Source organism: Amia ocellicauda, chromosome 3, assembly GCF_036373705.1.
Source record: "Amia ocellicauda isolate fAmiCal2 chromosome 3, fAmiCal2.hap1, whole genome shotgun sequence".
Lineage (NCBI taxonomy): Eukaryota > Metazoa > Chordata > Actinopteri > Amiiformes > Amiidae > Amia > Amia ocellicauda.
The window spans coordinates 21,928,205-21,940,824 of NC_089852.1; the positions used below are offsets into that span (position 1 = coordinate 21,928,205).

General features: G+C 45.2%; 1 protein-coding gene across 3 annotated transcripts in view; it reads right to left on the reverse strand.

Moving 5' to 3' along the window:
* Positions 1 to 2,417: 2,417 nt before the first annotated feature.
* mylk5 (myosin, light chain kinase 5) overlaps positions 2,418 to 12,620 on the reverse strand; it is a 44,676-nt gene continuing 34,473 nt past the window's right edge. Inside the window, exons 12-25 of one of the 3 annotated variants that reach the window (XM_066698482.1) lie at positions 11,700 to 11,738; positions 10,999 to 11,144; positions 10,283 to 10,436; positions 9,606 to 9,920; positions 9,382 to 9,411; positions 9,093 to 9,195; positions 8,356 to 8,559; positions 7,715 to 7,932; positions 5,824 to 5,947; positions 5,330 to 5,482; positions 4,662 to 4,791; positions 4,447 to 4,537; positions 3,919 to 4,059; positions 2,418 to 3,670 (exon numbers count right to left, since the gene is read on the reverse strand). In XM_066698482.1, coding sequence (XP_066554579.1) covers positions 3,444 to 3,670; positions 3,919 to 4,059; positions 4,447 to 4,537; positions 4,662 to 4,791; positions 5,330 to 5,482; positions 5,824 to 5,947; positions 7,715 to 7,932; positions 8,356 to 8,559; positions 9,093 to 9,195; positions 9,382 to 9,411; positions 9,606 to 9,920; positions 10,283 to 10,436; positions 10,999 to 11,144; positions 11,700 to 11,738 — 2,075 coding nt within the window. In that variant the 3' untranslated portion in view covers positions 2,418 to 3,443. The remainder of the gene's footprint in view (positions 3,671 to 3,918; positions 4,060 to 4,446; positions 4,538 to 4,661; positions 4,792 to 5,329; positions 5,483 to 5,823; positions 5,948 to 7,714; positions 7,933 to 8,355; positions 8,560 to 9,092; positions 9,196 to 9,381; positions 9,412 to 9,605; positions 9,921 to 10,282; positions 10,437 to 10,998; positions 11,145 to 11,699; positions 11,739 to 12,620) is intronic. The other 2 variants (XM_066698484.1, XM_066698483.1) reach the window with 2 other exon arrangements.

Below are 12,620 nucleotides of genomic sequence, written 5' to 3' on the forward strand. Positions count from 1 at the left end.
TCATGCCTTGTTACCACTGTGCAGGCTGGTGGTGGTGGTGTAATGGTGTGGGGGATGTTTTCTTGGCACACTTTAGGCCCCTTAGTGCCAATTGGGCATCGTTTAAATGCCACGGCCTACCTGAGCATTGTTTCTGACCATGTCCATCCCTTTATGACCACCATGTACCCATCCTCTGATGGCTACTTCCAGCAGGATAATGCACCATGTCACAAAGGTCACATCATTTCAAATTGGTTTCTTGAACATGACAATGAGTTCACTGTACTAAACTGGCCCCCACAGTCACCAGATCTCAACCCAATAGAGCATCTTTGGGATGTGGTGGAACGGGAGCTTCGTGCCCTGGATGTGCATCCCACAAATCTCCATCAACTGCAAGATGCTATCCTATCAATATGGGCCAACATTTCTAAAGAATGCTTTCAGCACCTTGTTGAATCAATGCCACGTAGAATTAAGGCAGTTCTGAAGGCGAAAGGGGGTCAAACACAGTATTAGTATGGTGTTCCTAATAATCCTTTAGGTGAGTGTATATGTTGGGTAATCTTGAATTCTATATGGTTTATTAGGGCCATTATGAAATGTAAAGGGAAGTGCAAGAGTTCAGTCTAAGGCGAGAGTGATTCAAGACTATGACTAGGGAAGGAGGGTCTCTCAGTCCATCACAACATGTAGGTCTTGGGTATTCAAACCTACCAGGCTGACCTTACACATATTTGGACAGCTGGAGTCCAGAAACCAATTGTGATTGATAATGAGGACTTACTGACAGTGAATTCCCAAGGCACACACCCAAAATGCACTGGGATCGGTTGGACTACAAATTGTACCAGGTTTCCTCAGCCAGTTGGGAGACCTCAAACCTCAGTGAGCTTGCAGTTTCCAGTGAGAGATGGATTGGCAGAAGTATGGTTTCGGAGCAGGCATACACGTGGTCTACAACTCTCCTTCACATGTAAAACTTTGCACAGATAAACAATTGGCAATTTTATAATAAAATGACATGGGGTATCAAAGAGTACAGAACAGGGGACATCAACCTTTGCTTTATCCAAAGTGTCAATTGAATTAATTTAGTCAATTGGTGGACTTAATTAGTCCAAATGTCCCTCCGTTCAAGGTGTCTGGTGATTGCGGATTGAGAAACCTGTAAAACCTGCAGCACTGTAGCTCAAGAACAGGGCAGTCACCCCTGCAATCAAAACCGATGGGGAGGTTTTAAATCTTGCTCGATTGTGGCTCTGCAGGAACGGGGTTGATGCAAGTTCTCTTGCCAGGTTTCCAGTGCTGTGTTGCGCTCTGCTAATGTGGATTTAGGCCTTTAAGACCCAGAGCAGCGCCACTCACCCACTTCCACCTCACATGTCAGGACTGATGCATGTGCCAAGGTTGTAATGTCCCCAGTGTGACTCACTGGCTTCAATAATTAATATCCCTTTGCTGTAGCACTCCTATTCACACAGCTCCTTGAGTTACTGGGCAGAAATAGTTACCTGCACAACCAGGTGAGCAGACCAGCAGGTGTCACCTAGCAACTCCAGGCAAATATCAACAATGCATATGAACAGAAGGCATGGGTGACTGTTTTCAGGAGATCCCCAGCAGGGAAGGGGACCAAAAACAAAACAAAACACAGGGATGCTTTCCCCATTTACTGTGAGAGCAGAGGTTTCAGACAGGAGATGTCTTCAAAGCGTTCATGTTAGGGGCCAGCTGTCCAGGGCAGACGCAGCACCTTTAGTGACATTCCTGTCCTGCACTTTGTTTTGCCACCCTGAATTAATGATAACCAAGGCTTGGGTGCATCTCCTGCCCAAGAACTTGAGAAGCAGACAAGACATGGGCCATCAGGATGAAGCTTTGACAAAGCGGCTCATCTCTACTTCAAATGCAGTGACATCCTAGGAACAGTGGATAAGGGGAAGCCACTGGAGCTAGTGGGTGCTTGGAATCGACTGTAGAGGAACAAATCATAAGGACTTTAAGATGTCATGAGATTTTAATTATGAAGATGAAATCTAATCCCCCAAGCGCCTGTGCACTCGGGCATGAACATCACAAGGATAAATATTTATAAGGTCTTGATACTCTCCATCAACCAACCCTGTGCAAATGTATATTATGCATTATACATTATATATAAAAAAAAAAAAGTGTATATACACATGCACACTTACAGGCTAGCACTTTAAATACAAATTAAATACTAGAAAATCTGCACTAGATTACAGTAAATGTACAGTTACACAAACATGTGCTTTGTGACACAGAGGGGCTCATTAACTGCAGGACCAGGGTATTAAAGTATGAATGTAGTGTTGTGTCGGGATCCACGTTTGTGCATCAGCAAGAGGATTCTGTGTTAATGGATGTCAGTAAAAAGCCCCCCCCCCCCCACCGTACAATAACAGCTGTGCACTAAAAGTGTCAGCACCAGCAAGGACACTGAAAATGATCAACCAAGTCCCTACACGGTGTCATTTTATTTTGTTGATCAAATGACCATGTTTTCAATGGAGACTAATCATTTGGCTCTGTGTGATTTCCACCCCCACCCCCACAAACCAAATGGTTCTCTTTAAGGCATATCACACTTTATTTGGCATCTACTAACATCTTCTGAACATTTGCCACATGAGAGACACAATTCACTCTAAAATTACAATATTTTTCTTTGCAAAAACAGTGCTTCAAATATCATACAATCCCTTCAGTTCTGGGCAACTGCCAAGTAATTACAGCCTGTATACCAAATGCCCACCTGCCTGGGGTTTTTGGGGGATTATAGATTTATGCAGTAATAAACAATGGGTATGTTAAACACTGCAATTCTGAACAGCAGTTTGAGCTGCAAAGACTTTGACTTGGCCAAGCAAAACTGTCATAATATAAATAATTTTATAAAACTTAAACCAGTTAAAATAAAAAATGATTTTCCACAGAAAAAAAAAAGGATCCTTTAGATCTTCTGTTATCTGTATTGGATGGAAGTGGATTTGTAAAATCTGCAGAACTGGAGGGAAAAAAGAAAAACGCTTTCTGTATATATGGCACCACAGATCTAGATTTGAGCTTTGCAAGTTTAGCATAAGTGTCTAGTTTGGTGTAGGAATTAAATCAGCTTAATCCGTTAACCCAAGGTCCAATCCTGAGAAGTGACGATTATACAAATAAACCAAGAGGACAAACTTCATGATGTTCCCAAGTCCAAGATTGGTGTCCGATTCTGAGGCTTACCGTATCGCCCGCCTCCAACTCAGGACTGTGCCGGTAACCGCGTGGGAAACACAAGGAAGCGGATCTCTGTGGCCGGTGGTGGTGTCCCAACAGCTCAATATTGGAATAGCCGTAGCAGTGTTGAATCACCCAGGGTCCATGGCAAGCCTGTCAGTGTTCGTGTCCCAATCCCTGTGCTGGCCTGTTCTTTTGACAACTCCCTTCTACCGGTTGGTGCTCCTCTTCACTGGGGAGACAGTCAGTGTGGCAGAGCACAGCGCCTCCCCCTGGCTGTTGATGGCCTTGCAGGTGTACACTCCTGAGTCCTGAGGCAAGAGCCCCGACAGGAGGAGGGAGCAGTGGCCATCTGCCGTGTACTCGATCTGGATGCGTGACGCTTCCTCGACAGGCTCCGTGCCGTGCATCCAGAGCACCTCTGGGTCAGGGTAGCCTGGAATGGGGACATTTTTTTTTTAAATTACATTGGATGGCTCTTATTTTTTCTTTCTACTGCTTCGCCAGTGACAAAAAAAAGTGGATACCTTTAAGAAGCTAGAGAAATAAAACCCCACCAATAGATTATATTATATCAGAAAATATAATGAACCGCTGCTGCAGGGTGACTGAGACCCCCATGGTTATTTGTGGGCTGGTTGCGTGGGGCAGCCCTGCCAGCAGCGGGGCAGGGTGGTACAGTACCTATTACAAGGCAGCGCAGGTGGGCGGTGGAGCCCTGGGGCTGGGTGACGTCACTCAGCGGACTGGGGAACTGGGGCTTACAGCGCAGCTTCTCATCCAGAGTCAGCAGGGCAAGTTCCTCTTCGGGGGTCAGGGACGAGTCTAGGGGGGGGTGGGGAGAGTGGGACAGTCAGCCTCTCTGATGTTACACTTCCTAAACAGACCGATTTGCTATTTACGTAGCCTACTTTTTAATGAAGACTACACTCATGCTTAAGACCAACTAAACTGATTCTACCATGTAATAAACAAACCTCAGTTTTGACGCTGGAATGATAAGAAAAAAGCAGGCAGTTCCTGGATCGATTCAGGTAATTAGTAGAGCTTAGAGAACAAAATCCAGGGCCAGGGTTGGTCACCTCCAATTAAAAAAATATTTTGTGAGAGAGAGGGCGGATAGGTGCATGTGTGTGTGTGAACGAACAGGGTGAGGAGTGAATGGGCCCATTTGGCAGTCATCTGGAAGGTGGGGGGGTCAGTGTGCCTCACCATCAGCAGGGTTGATGAGGGAGATGGGGCTGTCCAGCCTGTTGGAGAGCAGGGACATCCTTTTCAGAGCCAGCAGAGCCTTGCCCGTTTTCTATGAGAGAGAGAGTCAGAGAGGCCCACACCACCACCAATAAAAGCAGTGCAGCCACCACTAAAGACACATGACCTGAGGAACATTCAAATTAAAAAAAAAAACTCTCTCCTGCCCCCTGTACCTTCCACTTCTGCTTGGCCAGGTACTTCTTCATTTTATCTTTAGAGAGGGTCTTAGTGCTGCGGGGGTCTACTGACACAAAAGCTGCCATCCAGGGGTGAGCCAGGGCCTCCTTGCAGGATAGCCGCTTCCTGTGGGGGAGGGGGGCATGGGTTAGAACCAAAAGGCAAGCAAGGCTGTGGACCAAATCGGTTGGGAGTTGCTGTCCTGTCCTCCAGCAAAGCAAAGAAGAACTGAAATACACAAGAAACTGTTCAGCTCCCATCCCTCCCTTTCTCCTTGAGTAGGCAAAGCATGGCAGTCTCTGGGTTTGCAGTATTTGGATACAGCAGAAAAGGATTGACGATGTGGTAGTACTAGACGTGTCATTTGGAGACAGCAGGGGAGAGAAGGTAGATCCCAATGATAAAACTACAACCCCATCTATTTGAGAATTGAGGTTCCAGTTCATGATTCACCATGAGTTGTCAATATTAATAACCTGCCTGGCCAAACAAAGCACCCTTGCTCTCGCTTCACTCCCTGCTGTGGACTCGATCGTTAAAGTTAAACAAGGATGGGAACAATTCTTATTAGGGAAGTGGAGAGGGACATCCGGTGTCTGAACTAAAATGGATTTTCCATTTGGAAAGAGGCAGACTGGGCAGTGAGAGTGTACGAGGGGCTGACCTCATGTCCTTCTTGAGCAGCCCACTGATGAAATCCTTGGCCTCGTCTGTGATCTCCTCAAAGCTCTCCTCATCAAATTCCCAATTAGCCGCCGTCACCAGCGCCAGCGTCTCAGCCTCAGTATTGCCCTGGAACGGAGACTCTCCGCTCAGTCTGAGGATGGGTGGAGAGAGTGGGAGGGGAAGAGAGCGAGGCAGAGGGGAGGGGAGAAGAGTAGGAGCAAGAGAGGAGAGAGGTAGAGAGAAGGGGCAAAACAAGAGAAGTAGACTGAGAATTGACATTGGTGAATGGTTTCAAAATGTGCTTAAAGTGTACCCAACTGAACAACCAGGGTCAGGAGAGAGAAAGTCAGTGCTTGAATAGGATCCAGTACTGAGGAGCTGCATTTACAGTAGATCACCAGTGGAGGGCAGCCAGAGAGCAGACAAGAAGGACTGTAGAGTTTCCAGGTTTCCCAGAACTGAAGGCTCTCTGGAAGATCTATAGTGACTTACAGGATGTAACAGATGACCCCAATGCTCCACATATCAGTTGCCCGCTCCACCGGCTCGAAGCTGATCACCTCTGGGGCCACGAACTCCGGTGTGCCGTGCATCACCTTCAGGGGATTTTTGGGATCTGCAAGACAGCCGAGAAAATTCCCTCAGCAGCCTGGTGGCAGGAGAGGAGAGCCCAGCCCCCATCTTGGACAACCACGCTGTCCACTGTCCTGGCTTTCACTCCACCTGAGCGAATAGTTACTGGGTAGACTTTTTTTAAATGGCCCCAAATATTCATGGTTAGATTTGGTTTACATTTCATGTATTTACTTTACTTCATTGATTTACAGTTCATAGTTTCAAGTATGCAGTTAAGCCACAAAACCTTTTTGGAGCCTAGAGAGAACATAAGAAAGGATTAAATTAATCAATTTCACTGAAGACCCATTGGTTCTCCAGCACCAGGCATTGTTGATCATGCCAGTGGGCTATACAGCAGCAAAGGGTTGAGGAGTTGGTATCAGTAGGTGACATTTAATTTGAAGAGGGTAGAGGGTAAATTGCAAATCTAAAACTACAACTGTATCCACTTAAAAATCAGAGGCTCCCACAATCCAGTGCACTTGGGGTGACCTCTGGCATAGGGTGTTCATCTGAACCTATAATCCTTCAATTCAAATCGAAGAACTGGAACTAAAATAAGAAGGGGAAAAGCAGCAGGGGCACTGCACAAGCCTGTAGAGTTTTAAACAGTTTAGACACAGGCTTTGGTGAGCTGCGGAGCCTCTGTGAGAAGCCTGACAAGAACAAAAGTGCTGGGCTGTAGATTATATATACAGTGGGGGAAAAAAGTATTTGATCCCCTGCTGATTTTGTACGTTTGCCCACTGACAAAGAAATGATCAGTCTATAATTTTAATGGTAGGTGTATTTTAACAGTGAGAGACAGAATAACAACAAAAAAATCCAGAAAAACACATTTCAAAAAAGTTATACATTGATTTGCATGTTAATGAGGAAAATAAGTATTTGATCCCCTATCAATCAGCAAGATAACTCCCTTTAAGAGAGTGCTCCTAATCTCAGCTCGTTACCTGTATAAAAGACACCTGGGAGCCAGAAATCTTGCTGATTGATAGGGGATCAAATACTTATTTCCCTCATTAACATACAAATCAATTTATAACTTTTTTGAAATGCGTTTTTCTGGATTTTTTTGTTGTTATTCTGTCTCTCACTGTTAAAATACACCTACTATTAAAATTATAGACTGATCATTTCTTGGGCAGTGGGCAAATGTACAAAATCAGCAGGGGATCAAATACTTTTTTCCCCTTACTGTATATATAAAAAAAAAAAAAAAAAAAAAAAAAAAAAAAAATGAACAATGTCAAACCACTAATCTAGGATGTCATCAGCTGCTGGAAGTGTGCGTCTTCCTCCCTCAGCTCTTACCAAAGTGGTCTGAGTGGTCAGCCCCTTCCAATTTACATTCCTGACCATGCGGTCTGATCCGCATCAGGCTGCGTGAACACAATTACACAACCGCTCAGACTGCGGATCCCCCAAGAAGGGCTGCACAGGCGCTTCACCTGCGTAGGACTAACAGGAAAGGAAACAAACTAATATGTACCCTCTGCAAGTCTCTTATAGTGAGCAGGGCTTGATAGTTTGTTTCTAATACCCCAGTATTTTGTGTTTCATGGACCATTCAAACATCAAATTACGAGAGTCCAGTATGTGAATTCTCTGAAGACTTGATCTCACGTTTACATCTTCTAACCCAGCTTCCGGGCTCCTTAACTGGTGAAATTAGGTAATGAAGATAAGTTACTGCACCGGAGCGATGTTTGACACCCCATGTTACCAGAGAGGTTTGGGCCCCAGGCTGTGCCCATGCACTCACCGAGCTTGCTGGCCAGGCCAAAGTCGATGATCTTGATGAGGGTGCCGGTGGTGTTGACACACACAATGTTCTCAGGCTTCAGGTCCAGGTGCACAATCCCCTGCTGGTGCATGTACTGGATGCCCTCCAGGATCTGCTGCATGTAGCGTACACTGGTGGGCTCCGTGTGCTGGAAGTTGTCGTCCACGATGCGCTCAAACAGCTCCCCGCCCGCAATGCTGCGGAGACGGACAGGCGTCACAACTCCAGGCCCAGGACTGAGGCACGCCCCAGGTTTTCCACCCAACACCAGGGTCCGTGCAGTTGCTAGTTGCTGCTCAGCAGGTACATTTTTCCACTCACTTTATTGGAGCCGTGACTAGGCTTATACTGGATACAGCAGACTTTTTAAAAGTGTTTTTCAGTTTCAGCCAGGTTAGATAAACTTTAAAGGCAACCATTAACAAAAAGTGCCATTTGTTTAAGACCTGAGAAAAGGTCCAATAAAGTAAGCTTGTTAAAGTACAGGAAGCTCAGTTGGAATGGGAAGTGGCAGTAACTGGGGTAACTCCACACTTGTTTTACTATAAAATTAAGCACAGGAGGTCTTACACATACCAAGTCAAGAACACAACCAATCCCACCCCCAACCCAATACTCACTACTCCATCACCATGACAATCTCGGTTCGACTCTCAAAGGCGCCCAGGCACTGCACCAGTTTGGGGTGGTGGAGGCAGTTCATCAGTTCAATCTCGTTCCGCGCAGCTGCCTTGTCCTTGGAGGTGCGAGCCTTGTAGTACTTCCCAGCGCACACCTGCCCGGTCTCCTTGTGCACCAGCTTGAACACTTGGCCAAACTTCCCACTGCAGAAGCATGCAAAAAAAAGTTTGAATCCTATCCAGATTATCTGCAATACCTCAGGCTCTAAGGTCAAATACATGTAAATATCCTGTACTCACCTACTCCCCACCTTGTGAGAGAATAAATCCAGATAAGGAGCCACTTTTCATTGCCTTAGTTTTAACTTCAACCACTTTCGTCAGTAATGTCTGCTGTGCCCCCACTGTGGGTACCATTGTGGTGTGTTACCATTACTACACTTCTGCATAAACGTGAACCCTCCCCGAATCTTGCCCTGCACTTTATACCAGACTAGTTTCAATTGCATTACATACCACCCTTCAAACCTTGAGAGTGAATGACTGTACAGCAGGAAAATCTTGATCCTGTCAAACTTTGCCCTTGTTTAGAGTAATCAAGAATGCTCTTTTTGACAAACAAAATATGGGCTGTGCTAAACTCGTTTTGTGCATTTCTGGTACCAACATCTGTGTGCACAAAACAAATCTCAGTTCAGTGGAGCAATGGGAACCAGTCTGAGTTTGGAGAGACTCACACTCCCAGCTTCTCCAGCTTGTCATAGAAGTCCGTCACTTTCTGGGTGGTGTTGATGGTGATCACTGTGTAAGACTGGGGCTCCTCTAGCATCTCTCCTGCAGCTGCACAGAGGGGAACAGGACACTGTCACACACAGACAATCTTGCACCTATTTTACACACGCAAAACTGAGGACATACATTTGTAATGGTGCAGCAATTGCAAAATCTTGTAACACTACTCTAACCTCCACCAAACAGACAGGACTATGATCATCGATAACATAACCTGAAAGATGAACTACTCACTCATTGTGCTTTTGTATTTTAGGTCCCTGCCTAAAAAAAAAAGTAGAAGTCTATATTAAAAATTTTGTCATAATACCACTAAAAGAGGAAGATTCAGATGGAAAAAAAAACTCACATCCACCACACAAAAGAAAATCTAAACGGCTAATTCATAAATGTTTTAATAAGCAGTGGCTTTTATCCAGAGCAACTAGCTCCCAAACTTAAACCGTACCAATACTGACCTTCTGCACTGTCCATCCTGACTGCATCAGACTCCTGGCTGGGCTGGCTGACTCCCACGATGTTGATGGCTTTCACACGAAAACGGTACTCCCCCTGGGGCTCTAGGCCCGACCGTACCCGGTATGAGGTGCTCCAGCAGCTGCCCGTTACCTCAATCCAGTTCCCAGGAGGGCCGGGGCCTTCTTTCCTCACCTCTACCACGTAGCTCGTGACAGCGCTGCCGCCGTCGTAGCAGGGTCCCGACCAGGACAGGACCAGCGAGCCCAGACCCAGCTGGGAGATGAAGGGCCGGCCCGCAGGTGGCTGAGGCCGATCTAAGACCAACACCCAACAGAACTCATTAAACAACTTCCAGTCTGGGATAGCCCTCTCTATAACAGTGTCTGGTGGAGCTACAAAACTAGAAGGGGCCCCACAAGCTCCCAGGTCTTCTAGGAGCTGCAGGTTCATGAAAGGAAGCCAAGACCAGGGCTGTGAACTTCAATATTCTAACATAACAAGGAATGCAAATAAAACAACTAATTCTACTTCATTGATGCCATTTGTACAAGAGCCTGCAACATTTAAAAATAAAATACAAATAAAATGAACAGCACAATTTGCAAGAGGACTGACTCATTCCTATGCATGTCAACAGATGATTAAGACCACCAGAGTTATTGAAGGCTATCCTTACCAATGACACTAAGGGTGATGGTGTGCTTGGCAGAGCCCCAGCAGTCTTTCGCCAGCAAGGTGTAGCTGCCCGAGTCGTCAGGGTGAGCCTCCAAGATCACCAGACTGCTGCCCTTCTCGCTGGTCTCTACACGGACACGAGGCCCATCCACAACCTGAGACAAAGATCTACCTCAGCTGTCCGTCCTGTACAGCTCTCACCCACAGCACTGCTAGGTTCATCTTAGCATGCAGCGAATAAAAAGAATGATGTCTGGAAGAAAATATATAGCCCCACAGGAGTCCTCTGAGCAACTGCTTGGTTGTATTTTAAAGCCAAAGAAAGGGCACCAACATGGGGAGCCTAGTCAAGATACCAATAACCTGTTAAGGGCAGCAGCATCTGATCCCTATTTTATCCTTTGACCCTGAAGTTTTGTTAAAGAGGAAGTGACACCACTCCTATCTAAATTTGACTTTTTCGATAATTAGGTTATGCCAATTGTTGACTTTTGAAACAGTGTAGCATACAAAGTGCCTAACTTCATCTCCAACTGCTGAAAATAATTTAAAAGCACAGATAAGGCAGCTGTAAATTCAATCCAGACTTGAAATAAGTAATTAAGAGCTTGGGTTGGGCCAAAAAAAGACACAGTAGGACGGTGGGTCACCAGGACCAGTACCAAACCACTAGCCTACAGGCTGTGGGAGAATGCTCGGACTAGAGGGGCCGCCCACCTCTCGTTTGTTCCGGATCCAGGTGGCAGCAACCGCGGGCCGGCTGCCCCTGTGGCTGCAGTGGCGGAACGTGCACTTCAGCTCGGCCCGCTCTCCCGCCAGCACCTCCACCTGCACGGGAGAGTCCACAACTTGCACTGGGGACACTGGGCAAGATTGGACACACACAGGGCTACGGTTAGTCAGAGCGGGGCCATGTCAGTGTTTAGAAGTGTTGTTAGGCATTGAGATCGGTGATTGCTGTGGTAAAACTACTACCCAGATCAAACGGTAAAAGTGATTTTGTTTTTTTATTATTATTTTTTTTTTTAAAACCAGTCCCTGAATAAAGCAACACCCCAATTTTTTTTTTGTTTTTAAAGCAGAATAAGAAAAAGGAAGAAAGAAAACAAAGAATTTCCTTTTCTTTATTATTTTGGTAATCACTATATAAAAATCAGTTCTGCATTTTTTTTCTAAAACAATAAAAATTCACTTTCACAAAATTAATCTCTCAGCTGGAAAACATGCTTAAAAAAAAAAAAAAGTGAGTAGCATAGTAGTCAGTGTCAAAACACAAGTCCAACCCCCCCATTACAACAAAGTAATGCACACACTAAGCGTCAAACAATGTAAACAATCAGTACTACTATTTAACCCCAAGCTAATCTCCTTGTATCAAGGTGGGGGAAGGGAGATTTAGGAAAGCCAGTGACTGTTACCTGATACTGAAGAAGCCCTTCTCTTAGGTGTGACTAAACCTGGGGAGGGACACAGTTCTTTGTCAACTTTCTTATGTTCTTAAGTTCTTATGTTCTAAATCAAGGTGACCGTGAACAGGCTGGGAGGGGCAGGGCCGGAGCGGCTCTGCTTAGTCAGTGGGTTTTAATTGAATATGATCAGCCAACGCAGTGCAGCTGGGCTATAGGTGCCCTGATTTTCCCTCCCTCTTTCTCTCTGGATGAACAATGAAGTTTGGTTTTCTTCTAAACATGTCTGTTTGTTCTCAAACCGATTTATTTTCTTTGTCTACTAATCAAGGGAATGAGAAGGTTCTGTTTCTGCCTGTTTAAATTTGTTTAATAGAAGCTGCATTTCCTTCACCTTTGGAGATTGAATCGTTTTCAAGTACAAATTGGAAGGACTGTGAATCTCCAAATTGGTTAATCAGTTATTTGCCGGCCCTGATTATCCTGATTATTAACATTCAGCTCAATTACTTCATATCTATACATATATATTTTTTTCCTTTCATATTTCAACATCGTTGAAGACTGATGCTGTTCAATGAAGGTAAAGCACACATAAAGCACTTGTTAGCCTGGAGAAGGTAATAGGATAATTAGAGCAATTCAGTAACTGCATTTGGTTAAACCAAAAGAAGCATCCAGCCTTCAGGGACTCAGTGCTCGATTTGCATGCTCCACAGAACTTGCAGCTTTGGAAGAGTGTACATAAAATGTGATAAAACAGGATTAAACTGAAATGCATTTTCTTCTCCCCTCTCTCACTATTTGATTTAATGGCAGGAGACTTTAAATGATAAAAAATTACATGTAGCCCTTAGCGGCAAAAGGTGTGTGGGTGAGATCCTTATCAGTAAGAATGATGTGACCCCCCCTCGCCAGATTATGCTGTGATGT